The 16,624-nt window shown below is 48.3% G+C and overlaps 1 protein-coding gene across 2 annotated transcripts in view; it reads left to right on the top strand.

Moving 5' to 3' along the window:
• Positions 1–16,181, top strand: part of LOC105484183 (non-SMC condensin I complex subunit D2) — a 38,147-nt gene extending 21,966 nt beyond the window's left edge. For both annotated transcript variants that reach the window (XM_011745565.3, XM_071072315.1), the window contains 19 exons: positions 4,634–4,758; positions 5,764–6,003; positions 7,091–7,265; positions 7,523–7,607; positions 9,856–9,989; positions 10,344–10,476; positions 10,563–10,647; positions 10,724–10,891; positions 11,162–11,334; positions 12,051–12,162; positions 12,242–12,365; positions 12,447–12,602; positions 12,963–13,140; positions 13,229–13,323; positions 13,783–13,863; positions 14,044–14,227; positions 14,960–15,086; positions 15,190–15,345; positions 15,591–16,181. In XM_011745565.3, the coding sequence (XP_011743867.1) occupies positions 4,634–4,758; positions 5,764–6,003; positions 7,091–7,265; positions 7,523–7,607; positions 9,856–9,989; positions 10,344–10,476; positions 10,563–10,647; positions 10,724–10,891; positions 11,162–11,334; positions 12,051–12,162; positions 12,242–12,365; positions 12,447–12,602; positions 12,963–13,140; positions 13,229–13,323; positions 13,783–13,863; positions 14,044–14,227; positions 14,960–15,086; positions 15,190–15,345; positions 15,591–15,676 (2,617 nt within the window). In that variant the 3' untranslated portion in view covers positions 15,677–16,181. The remainder of the gene's footprint in view (positions 1–4,633; positions 4,759–5,763; positions 6,004–7,090; positions 7,266–7,522; positions 7,608–9,855; positions 9,990–10,343; positions 10,477–10,562; positions 10,648–10,723; positions 10,892–11,161; positions 11,335–12,050; positions 12,163–12,241; positions 12,366–12,446; positions 12,603–12,962; positions 13,141–13,228; positions 13,324–13,782; positions 13,864–14,043; positions 14,228–14,959; positions 15,087–15,189; positions 15,346–15,590) is intronic.
• The last annotated feature ends 443 nt before the right edge of the window (positions 16,182–16,624 follow it).

Below are 16,624 nucleotides of genomic sequence, written 5' to 3'. Positions count from 1 at the left end.
AAAATACAAAAAAAAACTAGCCGGGCGAGTTGGCGGGCGCCTGTGGTCCCAGCTACTCGGGAGGCTGAGGCAGGAGAATGGCGTGAACCCGGGAGGCGGAGCTTGCAGTGAGCTGAGATCAGGCCACTGCACTCCAGCCTGGGCGACAGAGCGAGACTCTGTCTCAAAAAAAAAACAAAAAACAAACAAACAAAAAAAACACAATATTGTAATTAAACATTAGTCCTCCTTCAATTGAAGAAGAGCACCTATAAATAAGTTCTAGTTGCATGATCTTGAATAAGTTGCTTAACTTTCTGGGCCTCAGTTTCATTATCTATAAAATAAGAAATTGATTAGATCTTATGATCTCTAAGGACTTTCTAATTCTAAATTTCATGAGCTAATAATATCAAACATGCATAATACTACCTTAATCTTCAAACCTAGTATGAAACCTGATCTTAGAGAAGATTTCTCCTAGTGTTTTGGTGACTCTAGAACTTAACAACAAAAGCCCTTATAGCCGTCAACAAGTTGTTTTCTTTTTTTTTTTTTTTTTTTTGAAATGGAGTCTCACTCACTCTGTTGCCCAGGCTAGAGTACAGTGACACGATCTTGGTTCACTGCTGCAACCTCCGCCTCCCAGGTTCAAGCAATTCTCGTGCCTCAGCCTCGCAAGTGGCGTGCGCCACCACACCTGGCTTATTTTTTTTATTTTTATTAGAGACGGGGTTTCACCTTGTTGGCCAGGCTGGTCTTGAACTCCTGACCTCAAGTGATCCACCCGTCTCAGCCTCCCAAAGTGCCGTGATTACAGGCGTGAGCCACCGCACTCAGCTGCCAACAAGTGTTCTTAAACCTCAGCCACAAGTTACTTGGTATTTATTTACTTATTACCTAATTGGGCTGTTTTTAAAAGGCTAGAGAGTGGCTTGTTTGCCCTATGAGTCCCTTATGTTTCTTTAGTGTCTCTCTTTTTTATTTTGCTAAAGCAAAAATAGAGACTATAGTTTTATAAGTGCATGTTCCACCAAACATTCTAGTATTTTCTCCTGTCAATTAGAAGAGGATTGTTTGTTTGTTTTTGAGACAGAATCTCACTGTTGCCCAGGCTAGAGTACAGTAGCGCAATCACAGCTCACTACAGCCTCTCAGTATAGCCTCAACCTGCTGGGGCTCAAGCAATCTCCCACTTAGCCTCCCGAGTAGCCTGGCTAATTTATATATATATATATGGTTTTTTTTTTTTAGACCGAGTTTCGCTCGTGTTGCCCAGGCTGGAGTGCAATGGCGCGATCTCAGCTCACTGCAACCTTCACCCCCCTGAGTTAAAGCGATTCTCCTGCCTCAGCCTCCTGAGTAGCTGGGATTACAGGCATGCGCCACCACACCTGGCTAATTTTGTATTTTTAGTAGAGATGGGGTTTCTCTATGTTGGTCAGGCTGGTCTCGAACTCCCCACCTCAGGTGATCCGCCTGCCTCGGCCTCCCAAAGTGCTGAGATTACAGGCGTGAACCACTGTGCCCAGCTAATTTTTATATTCTCGGTAGAGATGGAGTTTTGCCAAGTTGTGCAGGCTGGTCTCGAACTCCTGGGCCCAAGCAATCTGCCTGCCTCGGCCTCCCGAAGTGTCAAGATTACAGGCATGAGCCACCAGGCCCAGCCTGAAGAAGGCTTCTTCTCAGGTTAAAGATTTTGCCCCTCCTTCAGAAATCCTCAGCAGTAAATGCTGGAGCTTAAGTTCTTAATAACTAAGTTTTTTGCCTCACAACCAGCAGCTTTTCCTCTCTGCTTTTTATATTGTCTGCCTTAAGTTTGTACAACTTTTTATGGTTTCTTCACACAATTTTGGAGGTAGCTGATATTATCAGATTGTCTTCCCCATTTTGCAGATAAGGAGAAACAGAGATCAAGTTAGATAACTTGACCGTCACAGCTAAGTAAATAGCAGAGCTGGCCCCAAGTATTCAGATTACAAATCTAGAGTTGTATTGCTTCCAGTTACAAATTTAAACAGTCCGGGCGCGGTGGCTCATGCCTGTAATCCCAGCACTTTGGGAGGCCAGGGCGGGCGGATCACAAGGTCAGGAGATCGAGAGCATCCTGCCCAACATGGTGCAACCCCGTCTCTACTAAAAATACAAAAATTAGGCCGGGCGCGGTGGCTCAAACCTGTAATTCCAGCACTTTGGGAGGCCGAGACGGGTGGATCACGAGGTCAGGAGATCGAGACCATCCTGGCTAACACGGTGAAACCCCGTCTCTACTAAAAATACAAAAAACTAGCCGGGCGAGGTGGCGGGCGCCTGTAGTCCCAGCTACTCGGGAGACTGAGCCAGGAGAATGGCGTAAACCTGGGAGGCGGAGCTTGCAGTGAGCTGAGATCCGGCCACTGTATTCCAACCTGGGTGGCAGAGCGAGACTCCGTCTCAAAAAAAAAAAAAAAAAAAAAATACAAAAATTAGCTGGGCGTGGTGGTGGGCGCCTGTAATCCCAGCTACTCAGGAGGCTGAGGCAGGAGAATCGTCTGAACTCAGGAGGCGGAGGTTGTAGTGAGCCGAGATCAGTGCATTGTACTCCAGCCTGGGTCACAGGGCAAGACTCCGTCTCAAAAAAATAAATAAATAAATAAAATTAAATAAATAAATAAACATACATTGGTACAAAACTTACTTTTTGTTTTTTCTTTTTTTTTTTTTTTAATGGAGTCAGGGCCTCACTGTGTTGCCCAGGCTGAACTTGAACTTCTGGGTTGATGTGATCCTCCTACATTAGCCTCCCAAGTACTAACTCGGACTATAGGTACATGTCACCACACTTGGCTTAGAACAAAACTTTTTTGAATTTTTTTTTTTTTTTTTTTGAGACAAGGTTTCACTCTGTCACCTAGGTTGGAGAACAGTGGCACAATCAGAGCTCATTGCAGCCTCCACCTCCCAGGCTCATGTGTTCCTCCCACCTCAGCCTCCCTGGTAGCTGGTAGCTAGGACTATAGGTGTGCGCCACAATGCCTGGCTAAGTTTTTTGTATTTGTTTTTTTTTTTTTTTTGTTAGAGATGGGGTTTTGCCATGTTTCCCAGGCTGGTCTCGAACTCCTAGACTCAAGGGATATACCCACCTCGGCCTCTCAAAGTGCTGGGATTACAAGCGTGAGCCACCGTGCCTGACTTAAATGATTTTTAAATTTTGTTAAAAGTGGAAATATATTTTAAAAAATAAGCGATTCTCCTGCCTCAGCCTCTCAAGTAGCTGGGATTACAGGTACACACCACCATGCCTGGCTTTTGCCAGCCTGGGCAACATGGAAGAAGATAACATGTAGATAAGCAGTCAAACATGTATTCTTTTTTCCCCCTTTTACATGACTGATAGAATTCTGTACCCACTGATCTACCATCTTGTTTTTTTCACTTAACTATGTGTCTCAGTGGTTTTTAAAAATACTTATGGCTGGGCGCAGTGGCTTATGCCTGTAATCCCAGCTACTTGGGAGGCTGAGGCAGGAGAATTGCTTGAACCCAGAAGGCAGAGGTTGCAGTGAGCTGAGATTGCTCCACTACACTCTACCCTGGGTAACAGAGCAAGACTCCATCTCAAAAAAAAAAAAAAAAAAAGAAAGAAATTTATAGATGGCCGGGTGCAGTGGCTCACACTTGTAATCCCAGCACTTTGGGAGCCCAAGGCTGGTGGATCTCTTGAGGCCAGGAGTTTGAGGCCAGCCTGGCCAACATGGCGAAACCCCATCTCTACTAAAATTACAAAAATTGGCCAGTTGTGGTGGCACATACCTGTAATCCTAGCTATTCGGGGAGCTGAGGCATGAGAATCACTTGAACCTAGGAAGCAGAGGTTATAGTGAGCCAAGATCATGCCACTACACTTCAGCCTGGGTGACAACAATACTCTGTCTCTAAAAAAAAATATATATATATATATTATTTATATATATATATAAATATATATATATATATTTATACATAGTTTCCCACTCTCGTCTTTTTTTGAGAGAGAGAGTGTCTCACTCTGTTGCCCATGCTGGAGTACAGTGGTATGATCACAACTCACTGCAGCTTTGATCTCCCAGGCTCCAGTGATCCTCCCACCTCAGCTCCCTCGAGTAGCTGAGCCCACAAGCACACACCATCACACCCGGCTAACTTTTTTCACTTTTTATATAGATGGGTCTTCCTGTGCTGCCCAGACTGATCTCGAACTCCTGGGCTCACGTGTCCCCATTATTTTTTATGACTACATAGAATCTTACTGTCTGGATGTGCCCGAATTAACTAATTATTGAAAGTTTATTGTTTCTAAACTTAGGAAAAGTTTAAACAGGTGTTCGGAGTAGGTTTATGATTTTAAAACGTTAAAAAGCCTTATTGGAGTTTTTTTGAAGACTGTAGTAATGCCTTGTAGCTTCAGAAATAAGAAAAATGTTTGCAGTTGGGCAGTCGGGGGAAAAAAATAGGAAAGGTGTTTTGAGCCCTACCCCTTAGCAGGTGCTGTAACAACTTTTTAAGCATGTTAAGTGCTCCTTTTCTCTGGGCAGTAGGTCCAGGGACTTGATGGAATCGTGAGGTAAACTCCTTTACGAAAGGCTGCAGTGACATTCTTCTGGGTGCTGACAGGCTGGTGTTCGTGTTCTTTCAGGCAGGCCATCAGTCTCACTCGAGAAGCCACAGGCCACTTCCAGGAGTCCGAACCCTTCAATCATATAGACCCAGAGGAGTCAGAGGAGACCAGGCTCTTGAATATCTTAGGACTTATCTTCAAAGGTAATCATTTTCCTTCTTCAGTCAATAAATAACACATGTCAACTAGTATTTACTGAGCATTTACTTTATGCCATCATTGGCCTGGTTAACAGAACCTGGTGCTGAAGATCCCAGAGATGAATTGGCATTGCCTTTGCTCTGGAATGGAAGCAGCCCACAGGCCTAAGATTGATAGTCACAGGGTGACTGTCCAGACCATAGAGGACTTTAGGTATGGTTTTTGAGAAATTAAGATATTTTAGAGTAAGTTCTAATTTCATATCTTCACATTGTGAAAAGAGATATCCAAGGCCAGAGGTGGTGGCTTATGCCTGTAATCCTAGCACTTTGGGAGGCCAAGGCAGGAGGATTGCTTGAGCCCAGGAGTTCAAAATCACCCTGAGCAACATGACAAAACCCCCATCTCTATAAGAGATACCAGAAAAAATTAGCCAGGTGTGATAGCATACACTTGTAGTCCCAGCTGCTTAGGAGGCTGAAGTGAGAGAATCACCTGAGCCCAGGGAAGTTGAGGCTGCAGTGAGCGGTGACCATGCCACTGCACAGCCTGGGCAACAGAGTGAGACCCCATCTCAAAAGAAAAAAAGAAGGAAAATAAATAAGTAGGCCAGGTGGGGTGGCTCACGCCTGTAATCCCAGCAATTTGGGAGGCCGAGGCGGGCAAATCACGAGGTCAGGAGATTGAGACCATTCTGGCTAACATGGTGAAACCCCGTCTTTACTAAAAAGACAAAAAAGATTAGCCAGGCGTGGTGGCGGGTGCCTGTAGTCCCAGCTACTCGGGAGGCTGAGGCAGGAGAATGGCGTGAACCTGGGAGGCGGAGCTTGCAGTGAGCCGAGATCGTGCCGCTGCACTCCAGCCTGGGCAACAGAGCGAGACTCTGTCTCAAAAATAATAATAATAAAATAATAAGTAAGTAAATATCCAGGAATGTTGACAGCTATTGGAGTCCCCTGTATCCCCTTGAACGAAAGAAATCATCCTGTACTTCTCTAACTCCTTAGGCCCAGCAGCTTCCACACAAGAAAAGAATCCCCAGGAGTCTGTAGGAAACATGGTCACAGGACAGACTGTCTGTAAAAATAAGCCCAGTGTGTTGGAGCCTGAGGAGTCCAGGGGAAGTGATGAACTGGTGAAGCAGGAGATGCTGGTGCAGTATCTGCAGGATGCCTACAGCTTCTCCCGGAAGATTACAGCGGCCATTGGCATTACCAGCAAGATGATGTATGAAAACACAACTACAGGTATGCCAGAGTTCCTTTCCGTAAGGACAGCCTTGGGGTTCTTTTGGATTTTTTAATTTTTTAAATTTTTATTAATAATAGATATGGGACCTTCCTTTGTTGCCGAGGCTGGTCTCCAACTCCTGGGCTCAGGCAATTCTTCTGCATCAGCCTCCCAAAGTGCTGGTATTACAGGTGTGAGCCACTGCACCCAGCCATGGATCTTGGAGTTGTTGTCCATATTTTATTGATACATCTATCTCCTCCTTTAAAAGGCAGGGGTTCTCAGTTGGGCACGATGGCTCATGCCTGTAATCCCAACACATTGGGAGGCCAAAGCAGGAGGACAGGTTGAGGCCAGGTGTTCGAGAGCAGCCTGGCAACATAGCAAGACCCCATTGCTACAAAGAAACAAAAATTAGCTGGGCTTGATGGCACACACCTGTAGTTCCAGGTACTCGGAAGCCTGGGCAGGAGGATTGCTTGAGCCCAGGAGTTTGAGGCTATAGTGAGCTGTGGTCATGCCACTGCCCTCTAGCCAGAGCAACAGAATAACAACCTGTGTCTTAAAAAAAGGAAAAAGGCCGGGCGCGGTGGCTCAAGCCTGTAATCCCAGCACTTTGGGAGGCCGAGACGGGCGGATCACGAGGTCAGGAGATCAAGACCATCCTGGCTAACACGGTGAAACCCTATCTCTACTAAAAAATACAAAAAAAAACTAGCCGGGCGAGGTGGCGGGCGCCTGTAGTCCCAGCTACTCGGGAGGCTGAGGCAGGAGAATGGCGTAAACCCGGGAGGCGGAGCTTGCAGTGAGCTGAGATCCGGCCACTGCACTCCAGCCTGGGCGACAGAGCCAGACTCCCTCTCAAAAAAAAAAAAGGAAAAAAAAGGCAGGGGTTCTTTATTTCTATTTGCTTCCTCTAGACACAGCTTATACATTTTAATGCATATAGTATTTCATGATAAGGCCTTACAGGAGGAGTCGACACTCTCAGGGAAAATGAGGAAGGCCTCCATTTGCATCTTGTTACATTCAGAAAGGTTCTGTCTTTAGGTATTGAGGGGGTTTTGCGAAGTAGATGGGTGACATTTGTACATGTTCTCTCAGTGGTGCAGGAGGTGATTGAATTCTTTGTGATGGTCTTCCAATTTGGGGTACCCCAGGCCCTGTTTGGGGTGCGCCGTATGCTGCCTCTCATCTGGTCTAAGGAGCCTGGTGTCCGGGAAGCTGTGCTTAATGCCTTCCGCCAACTCTACCTCAACCCCAAAGGGGACTCTGCCAGGTATATGGGGTACTTTTGCCTTTGCTGACTTTTCCAAGGTCAGCTTCTCACAGGACTTTCCTTGTCTCCTAAAGGAAGAGGTGCATTTCTCCCAAGGAGTTCCAGATCCATAGGCAGTCCATCATAACGGGGCTTAGGGTGGGGCTCAGTTTCCAGGGAGAGCAGTTATTTAACACTGGTGGGATAGCCCTAAGCACTGTTGGCCAAGTTCAGCTTCCCAATCTTATAATGACCGCTGATCTCTGCTGTTCCCACAGAGCCAAGGCCCAGGCTTTGATTCAGAATCTCTCTCTGCTGCTAGTGGATGCCTCGGTTGGGACCATTCAGTGTCTTGAGGAAATTGTAAGGCTTCCTGCTTTCATTTTCTTTATTCATTCAACAAGTATTTTTGGGGTTTTTTGTTTTTTGTTTTGAGATGGAGTCTCGCCCTGTTGCCCAGGCTGGCGTGCAGTGGCGCAATCTTGGCTCACTGCAACCTCTGCCTCCCCGGTTCAAGTGATTCTCCTGCCTCAGCCTCCTGAGTAGCTGGGATTACAGGCATGCGCCACCATGCCTGGCTAATTTTTTGTATCTTTAGTAGAGACAGGATTTCACCATGTTGGCCGGGCTGGTCTTGAACCCTTGACCTCATGATCCACCCGCCTCAACCTCCCAAAGTGCTGGGATTACAGGTGTGAGCCAGTGCGCCTGGCAACAAGTATTATTGAGTTATTACTATGTATTTAGCAATTTACTTAGCCCCAGAAAGAAGTGTAAGACTATTTGCTTTCATGTTCCCAACTTTAAAGGAACCAACAGTCTAGTTAGTAGACAAAAACCACAGAACATTTTTAGAACAATGCAGCAGATAGGTAATAAAGTGCCAGAATAAGTTGTACAGGTAATGGTTGTCACAGCAATAACATAACAACATCACTTATATGGTATTTCATATATGACAGGCACTCACATGTTACAGTAACTTGTTTAATCCTCACGACAGCCCTGTGAGGTAGTATTATCTGCTTTTTACAATGAGAAATCTGAGGCACAGAGAAGTTACTGAACTTGGCTGGTTACAGCTAGTTAGTGGCAAAGTTTGAGATTCAAACTCGGGCAATAAGAGCTCTAGAAAACATACTCTTAACTTCTGTGTTCTACTGAGGGGTACAGAGTAGGAAAGAGAGCGGTTTGGGGTAAGATGGTCAGGAAGCTTCCTGAAGGTGGTAGGACTTAAGCTGGGTCTCAAAAGATGAGTAGGATTTAGAGAATCAGCAAGTAGGGAGGGCATTTCAAACAGAACCCAAGAAAAAGCACAGTTCACATTGTAGAACAAAGAAGATTGTGTTCTGGTTCAAATGATCTGGAAAAGGCCGGGCGTGGTGGCTCATGCCTGTAATCCCAGCACTTTGGGAGGCCGAGGTGGCAGATTACCTGAGGTCTGAGGTCAGGAGTTCGAGACCAGCCTGACCAACATGGCGAAACCCCATCTCTACTGAAAATACAACAAAATTAGCCAGATGTGGTGGTGGCCACCTGTAGTCCCAGCTACTTGGGAGGCTGAGGCAGGAGAGTCACTTGAATCCAGGAGGTGGAGGTAGCAGTGAGCCGAGATTGCACCACTGCACTCCAGCCTGGGTGACAGAGGGAGACTGTCTCAAAAAATAAAAATAAAAATTATCTGGAAAAGATGAGAAAGTTGTGAATGTAGGTTGGAACTAAACTGTGAAAGTCCCTGAATGACTTCATTGTCTAGGACTTTAACTGTGTTAGCCAGGCACCCAGCATTTGAGTGAGACCATTCTGCTTTGTAGCATTTGCACTGTGGGCACAGAGAGTGGAAGTGGCACTGACCTTCAGCTCCCGCTGGGAAGAGCGCTCCTGCCAGCCACATTTTTCTCCTCACTGGGGAAAAGAAAAGAGCCTGGTGGTGGTGATTGGCCACGATGTCATAGGCCAATTACTGGCAAAAGCCCTACAAGAGGCAGGGGAGAGCAGCTGCAAACTGGGGTGCAGCAGAAGTGATGTGGGGAAGCAGAGGCTGAGACCAACCCATGGGACAGGAAGGCCGGTGGAGGCTGCTGCCGTGGGCAGTAACGAGGCGCTGGACTTGGGGATTGGAGAAATCACTACAGAATGGGCTTAACTGAAGACAAATTTTTAAAGGAAAAGTAGTGACTGATTTGTAAAAAAATTAGGTGACTGAAATTTTAAGCCTATGTAACTGATAGAGTGTTGATACCACTGGCAAAATGAAAAGGCAAGGAAGGATGATGGCTTCCATGTTAGACATGTTGAGTTTGTGATAATGGCAAGAAAACCTGTTAGAAATCTCCAGACTTAGAACTATGGACCCACATGGAACTCAAAAGGTCAGTTTCGATATGTCACTTGAATAAAATAGTTTTGGAGGCATGAGAGTGGAAAAGTAGAGAATGGAAAGAGAAGTGCCTCTCAAACCCCTGCCTTACATTTTGAGCCTCCTCTTTCTTTTTCCACTCCTAAGTATTACTTTTTCTACTTCAGGTTCTCAATATCATCTTCAGAAAAGCAGACCAAAGATCAAGGAATTGTTCATTTTTGGCTTGAGCCCTTTTTCTTTTCTCCTTAGCTCTGTGAGTTTGTGCGGAACGATGAGTTGAAACCAGCAGTGACCCAGCTGCTGTGGGAGCGGGCCACCGAGAAGGTCGCCTGCTGTCCTCTGGAGCGCTGTTCCTCTGTCATGCTTCTTGGCATGATGGCACGGTGAGGCTCAAAATCCAGCAGGCAAAGGGGTGGGAGAGCAAAGGAGGGTTCTGAGAAGGCTCCTTTTCCTTCAGTGACATTGTCACAGTGAGGCCCACCTGAGCTCTGCTGTGAGTTATGATGCCACCTAAATGGGAAAGAAAATAGTGAGAGTAGCAGCCCTCTTGCCTAGTAGAAGTAGTGGGATTCAGTAAAGCAACAGGACCCAAGGGGCTGGCCTCGCGCCAGAGCCTCGCTGTAGTGTTCCAAGGCTCTAGACACCGCGTGGGCTGCTGGTACCTATCCCTGTTGGCCCTTTCTCCCCGTTGAGTCCAATCCATGACTGCCTTTCACTCTGTGACTTCCTTCCCCTAGAGGAAAGCCAGAAATTGTGGGAAGCAATTTAGACACACTGGTGCGCATAGGGCTGGATGAGAAGTTTCCACAGGACTACAGGCTGGCCCAGCAGGTGTGCCATGCCATTGCCAACATCTCTGACAGGAGAAAGGTATGTGGGGGTGGTTCCAAACTAAGGAGAGTGGAGATCCTTGTGTCCACCCTGTACACACACCCACGTTGTCTTGTTCTGCACAGCCTTCTCTGGGCAAACGTCAACCCCCCTTCCGGCTGCCTCAGGAACACAGGTTGTTTGAGCGACTGCGGGAGACGGTCACAAAAGGTGAGCTCTCAGGAAAGGCCTTGGGCAGATTTGGGCCCTTTGTTGCCGTGAACAACTTTTCCCTTCTTCTCTGCAGGCTTTGTCCACCCAGACCCACTGTGGATCCCATTCAAAGAGGTGGCAGTGACCCTCATTTACCAACTGGCAGAGGGCCCCGAAGTGATCTGTGCCCAGATATTGCAGGGCTGTGCAAAACAGGCCCTGGAGAAGCTAGAAGAGAAGAGAACCAGTCAGGAGGACCTGAGTAAGTGGGCAGGAGTTGACCCACTGAGACAGCCAGCTTCTGTTTTCCCTGCAGGGCCAGGAGCCACTGCCACCACCACTTTCTGCAACGACCCTTAGTGTACACTGTCTCGTTTTGTCCAAGTTGAAGTTGGGCCAGTTCCCACCCCCAACTCTTACTTCACTAGTTTGAATAGCACGTGAGCAAGGGGAAGATCAGGAAAAATCAGATTCAGGTTTGATGGGACTTAAAAATGTCTCTTTGCCCGCCTTCCCTCTCCCTCTCCTCTAGGGGAGTCCCCCGCAATGCTCCCCACTTTCCTGTTGATGAACCTGCTGTCCCTGGCTGGGGATGTGGCTCTGCAGCAGCTGGTCCACTTGGAGCAGGCAGTGAGTGGAGAGCTCTGTCGGCGCCGAGTTCTCCGGGAAGAACAGGAACACAAGACCAAAGATCCCAAGGAGAAGGTGTGTGAATGTCCTCAGCACTTCCCAGATTTATTTCATTACCTCAGCTCAGAGCTGAGCTGATCCCCTTCCGGCAATCTGCTCCTCTGCTATTACATGAAGCGAAGAATTTCTGCGTCTCTGTGGCTACTACCCTAGGAAACGTTCGTGTGAACAATGGTGAAACTGTCAGTGATCACCCAGGAAGGAAAGATTGAGGTCAATGCAGAGTGTGGAGTTGGACACCTCAGCATAAGATAGAGGCTTTTTGTCTGAGGCAGGGTTTGTCAGAACATGCACATACCCGCCCGCCTTTTCCATTAGCCCTCGTTGCTGGCCTGGCCCGGGATGGGGCCTGCGTTCTCTCCACTAGAGGCAGTGATGTCTTGCAGACAAATAAGACACAGAGCCTTGCAGCACTGGAGAAAATAAAAGTCTGACCTCTGTGACTTTGAACCATTGTCTGGCATGATCCATCTGTTTACCATACATAAGAAACGATGTGTTCCATGAGGAAGAGGCGTAGAAACACACTTTGGCAACTGAAAAACAAATGGGGGCCTCATTGTTTCCCTGTTTAATTCAGGAATCCTTTCTCTTTACAGACACATTTGACAATTCTCTAAATGGTTTTGTAGAATGTGCCCTTCCTCACGTTGTTCATGCCAAATAAAGTATGGGCTGGAATCAAAAATGATGTCTCTGCTTATCCTGATCCCCGCCTTCATTCCCTTTAGAATACAAGCTCTGAGACCACCATGGAGGAGGAGCTGGGGCTGGTTGGGGCAACAGCAGATGACACAGAGGCGGAACTCATCCGCGGCATCTGCGAGATGGAACTGTTGGACGGTGAGAACACTTGCTGCACTCAGCAGTTTCTTCCCAATTGACAGAGCCTGTCCCAAACCTGCAGTTCCTCTTCCAACAGGCAGACAGACACTGGCTGCCTTCGTTCCACTCTTGCTTCAAGTCTGCAACAACCCAGGCCTCTATAGCAGCCCAGACCTCTCTGCAGCTGCTTCACTTGCCCTTGGCAAGTTCTGCATGATCAGGTAGGCCGTGGGGTTGGTACCACCTTCTCAAGGAAGATGGGGATGAAATGGCTTCCCTGATGATCCTCCTCTTGCTCCTAGTGCCACTTTCTGTGACTCCCAGCTTCGTCTTCTGTTCACCATGCTGGAAAAGTCCCCACTTCCCATTGTCCGGTCTAACCTCATGGTTGCCACTGGGGATCTGGCCATCCGCTTTCCCAATCTGGTGGACCCCTGGACTCCTCATCTGTATGCTCGGTAAGAGACCCCTCACAACGTGGTGGCAGTTCCCAAGAGCTCCGGAGTCTGTTCAGAGTCAGTGTGAGAATCACCAGAGAATCACCAGGGCTCTTCCCCTAGGCTTTGGCATCACGGCGAACATCTGCTTGATACTTGACCTGTACAGGCCCTGACTAAGAGTCACCCCAGTGGGATTGACACTTCTGGTTAGAAGCTTCACCTCTTTCCCCTACTCCAGCTTTCAACTCTAGACAGCTTTCTGACTGCTTCTGGAGTGGCGGAGCATGGGATAATCGATTCTGGCTGAGGGCCTTTTCTACCAGCGTTAGGGTGTCATCCGGAGGTCTCGGTCCCCATGACCCGCAATTCCATTCCTAGCCTCCGGGACCCTGCTCAGCAAGTGCGGAAAACAGCGGGGCTGGTGATGACCCACCTGATCCTCAAGGACATGGTGAAGGTGAAGGGGCAGGTGAGCGAGATGGCAGTGCTACTCATCGACCCCGAGCCTCAGATTGCTGCCCTGGCCAAGAACTTCTTCAACGAGCTCTCCCACAAGGTGAGAGGCAGCGAGGTACTGAGGGCTTGCTGCAGAGGGAATATGTCGGTCACCTCATCTCCTTAACACGGCTCTCTCTGTCTTACAGGGCAACGCAATCTATAATCTCCTTCCAGATATCATCAGCCGCCTGTCAGACCCCGAGCTAGGGGTGGAGGAAGAGCCTTTCCACACCATCATGAAGTATTGTTCCCCGGGCCTTGGGGCACATTTTCCACATAGCGCAGGCGTAGGAATCAGACACCCCTGTATTTGAATTCCACCTCGGCTACTTTTTAGCTGTACAGCCTTCAGCAATAACTTAGCCTCTTTGTGCCTATTTCCTCTTCTTTTGAGGCTGATGATACTTAACCCTTAGTTCTTGAAAATACTAAATAAGATAAAGTTCCTAACATGGTGGCAGGCATACAGGAGCACTCACTACCTAGCAGCTGTTCCTGTTCATTTCCATTCACAGTGAAAATTCCTGAGGTGGGGGGTCCTTCTCTGCTGAATGGGGCTCTGCTGAAGGGGAGGGGTGAGGCAGAGGCCGTGGCAGAGAACATCAGGGAAGACTGGGCTGGGGGAGGGTCCAGGGTTGGTCTTAGTGGATGGCAGAGCTGGCCCTGGGCCATCGCACATCCTCATCTCCCCTTCCTGCAGACAGCTCCTCTCCTACATCACCAAGGACAAGCAGACAGAGAGCCTGGTGGAAAAGCTGTGTCAGCGGTTCCGCACAGCCCGGTATGCTGCCCTCCCTGAGGGTTCTTTGTGCGAGCAGGGCCCTGCAGGGGAGAAAGGTCCATCCCCCACCCCTTCCCTGCCGGCACTGTGGCATCCCTGGGACTGGGAAGGCTGATGGGGAAAGTTGAGCCTTTACTGGCTGGATCTCGCGGTTCCTCACAAAGCCCTTCCTGTCTGCAGAACTGAGCGGCAGCAGCGAGACCTGGCCTACTGTGTGTCACAACTGCCCCTCACAGAGCGAGGCCTCCGCAAGATGCTTGACAATTTTCACTGTTTTGGAGACAAACTGTCAGATGAGTCCATCTTCAGTGCTTTTTTGTCAGTTGTGGGCAAGCTGCGACGCTGGGCCAAGCCTGAGGGCAAGGTGAGCAGTGTGGACGCTTCCATGCCTGTCGGGATCCGGGCTGGCTGAGACATCTGCCGACCCTGGGCCACATCCAGCTCTCACAGTCACGTTCCCGTCCGACTTATCCCCAGCTTGGTGCAACCAAATTGCCAGAGTGACCCAAGACCAGATCTTTCTGTCTCCAGTTCTTTTTTTATTACTCCAAAAACACAACCAAAGTAGCATCTCATCCAATTCTTGTTTGTTTGTTTCAGTTTTTCTTTCTTTTTCAGAGCAGTTTTAGGTTCAAAGCAAAATTGAGCAGAAAGTACAGGGAGTCCCCATCTACCCCTTGCTCCTACACATCACAGCCTAACCCACCGTCAACATCCTGCACCAGGGAGGTACATTTGTTACGCTGAACCTACATTGACACCTCATCTCCCAAAGTCATGGTTTACATTGGGGTTCACTGTACGTAATGACACATACCCACCACTGTGATATCATACAGAAGAGTTTTACTGCCCTACAAATCCCCTGCACTCCACCTGTTTATCCCTCTGTCCTCACAACCCCTGATCTTTTTACTGTTGCCATTGCTTTGTCTTTTCCAGAATGTATCACTGGAACGATCCAGCATGGAGCCTTCTCAGCTTGCCTTCTTCGTAATGTGCATTTAAGGCCCTCCATGTCTTCTGTGGCCTTGTTTCTTTTTAATCAGAAGTAACTGTTTTCAAGCCTGCTCTTAATCTCCTTTTCTCCCTCCAGGCTGTAATAGATGAATTTGAGCAGAAGCTTCGGGCCTGTCATACCAGAGGTTTGGATGGGATCGATGAGCTTGAGATTGGCCAGGCAGGTAGCCAGAGAGCCCCAGCAGCCAAGAGACCATCCACTGGTGCGTGAGGCAAGCTGTACTGGCGGGACCAGACTGGGCCTTCCCCTCCTGCAGTGATTTGTTTCTTCTTCTTTTTTAAATCACATTTTCCTGCCTCTTCTAGTTTCTAGGCACCAACCTCTGGCTTCTACAGCCTCAGACAATGACTTTGTCACACCGGAGCCCCGCCGTACTACCCGTCGGCATCCAAACACCCAGCAGCGAGCTTCCAAAAAGAAACCCAAAGTTGTCTTCTCAAGCGATGAGTCCAGTGAGGAAGGTATGATGCTCCCGCCTGTCCCGGCCCAGAAGGCGCACAGCCAGGGTGCGGGGGGCTGCTTTCCACGGGACCTGCTGTGGGGGCCTGAGTGTAGATGCCCTGCCCACTGCCCCAGCAGGGCCTCCTCTACAGCTTGCATTTTATTTCTGCAGGGTGGTGTGGGATTGTCCCACTTGTTCTCTCATATCTATTTTTCACCATCTTTGTGACTCAGCTTTTTCTTATTCCTCTAATTCTTTGCATAGATCTTTCAGCAGAGATGACAGAAGACGAGACACCCAAGAAAACAACCCCCATTCTCAGAGCATCAGCCCGCAGGCGCGGACCCTAGGACTTGTAGGGTGACCTGGAATTCTAATTGTTACCCTTGTAAAATATTTGTCTGTCTTTTAAAAAAAAACAAAAAACAAAACCGCCCGGGCGCAGTGACTCACGCCTGTAATCCCAGCACTTTGGGACACCGAGGCGGGTGAATCACCTGAGGTCTGGAGTTCGAGCCTGACCAACATGGAGAAACCCTGTCTCTACTAAAAATTAAAAATTAGCCAGGCGTGATGGCGCACACCTGTAATCCCAGCAACTCGGGAGGGTGAGGCAGGAGAATCGCTTGAACCTGGGAGGCAGAGGTTGCAGTGAGCCGAGATCACCCTACTGCACTCCAGCCTGGGCAACAAGAGTGAAACTCCGTCTCAAAAAAAAAGTACATACACGATCTTTAAAATGCAAGGCCTTTCTCTTAAATTAGCCTAATTGAACTGCATTGAGCTGCTTTCACTTTGGAATATGTTTGCCAATCTCCTTGTTTTCTAATGAATAAATGTTTTTATATACTTTTAGACATTTTTTCCTAAGCTTGTCTTTGTTTCATCTTTCACATTAGCCCAGATTCATGCAGCAGAGAGAGGGTTATCAGTGCAGAGAGAGATGAGCGAGCCCAGAGAACTAGGGCCTGTCGCAGGATCGCAGATGAGCTTCCTGCCCTGTCACTGCCACCTTTCCCCTCTCAACCTCCGGACCCTGCACAGTGACCAGCCAGCCTCGGGAGAATTATGCAGTGCCTCGACTCCAGATCAGCGCTTCTGAACGGGGGCAATTTTGCCTGCCAGAGGACATTTGACAACACCTGGGGCCTTTTCTGTTGTCATAGCCTGTGGGGGAAGAATGCTACCAGCATTGGTGGGCAGAGGCCAGGGATGTTGCTAAACAGCCTACAGTGCACAGGGCAGCCCCTCAACAAAGAATTACACAGCCCAAAATGTCAATAGTGTCACAGTTGAGA

Source organism: Macaca nemestrina, chromosome 10 (assembly GCF_043159975.1).
Source record: "Macaca nemestrina isolate mMacNem1 chromosome 10, mMacNem.hap1, whole genome shotgun sequence".
NCBI lineage: Eukaryota > Metazoa > Chordata > Mammalia > Primates > Cercopithecidae > Macaca > Macaca nemestrina.
This window is presented reverse-complemented; position numbering and strand designations above follow the sequence as displayed.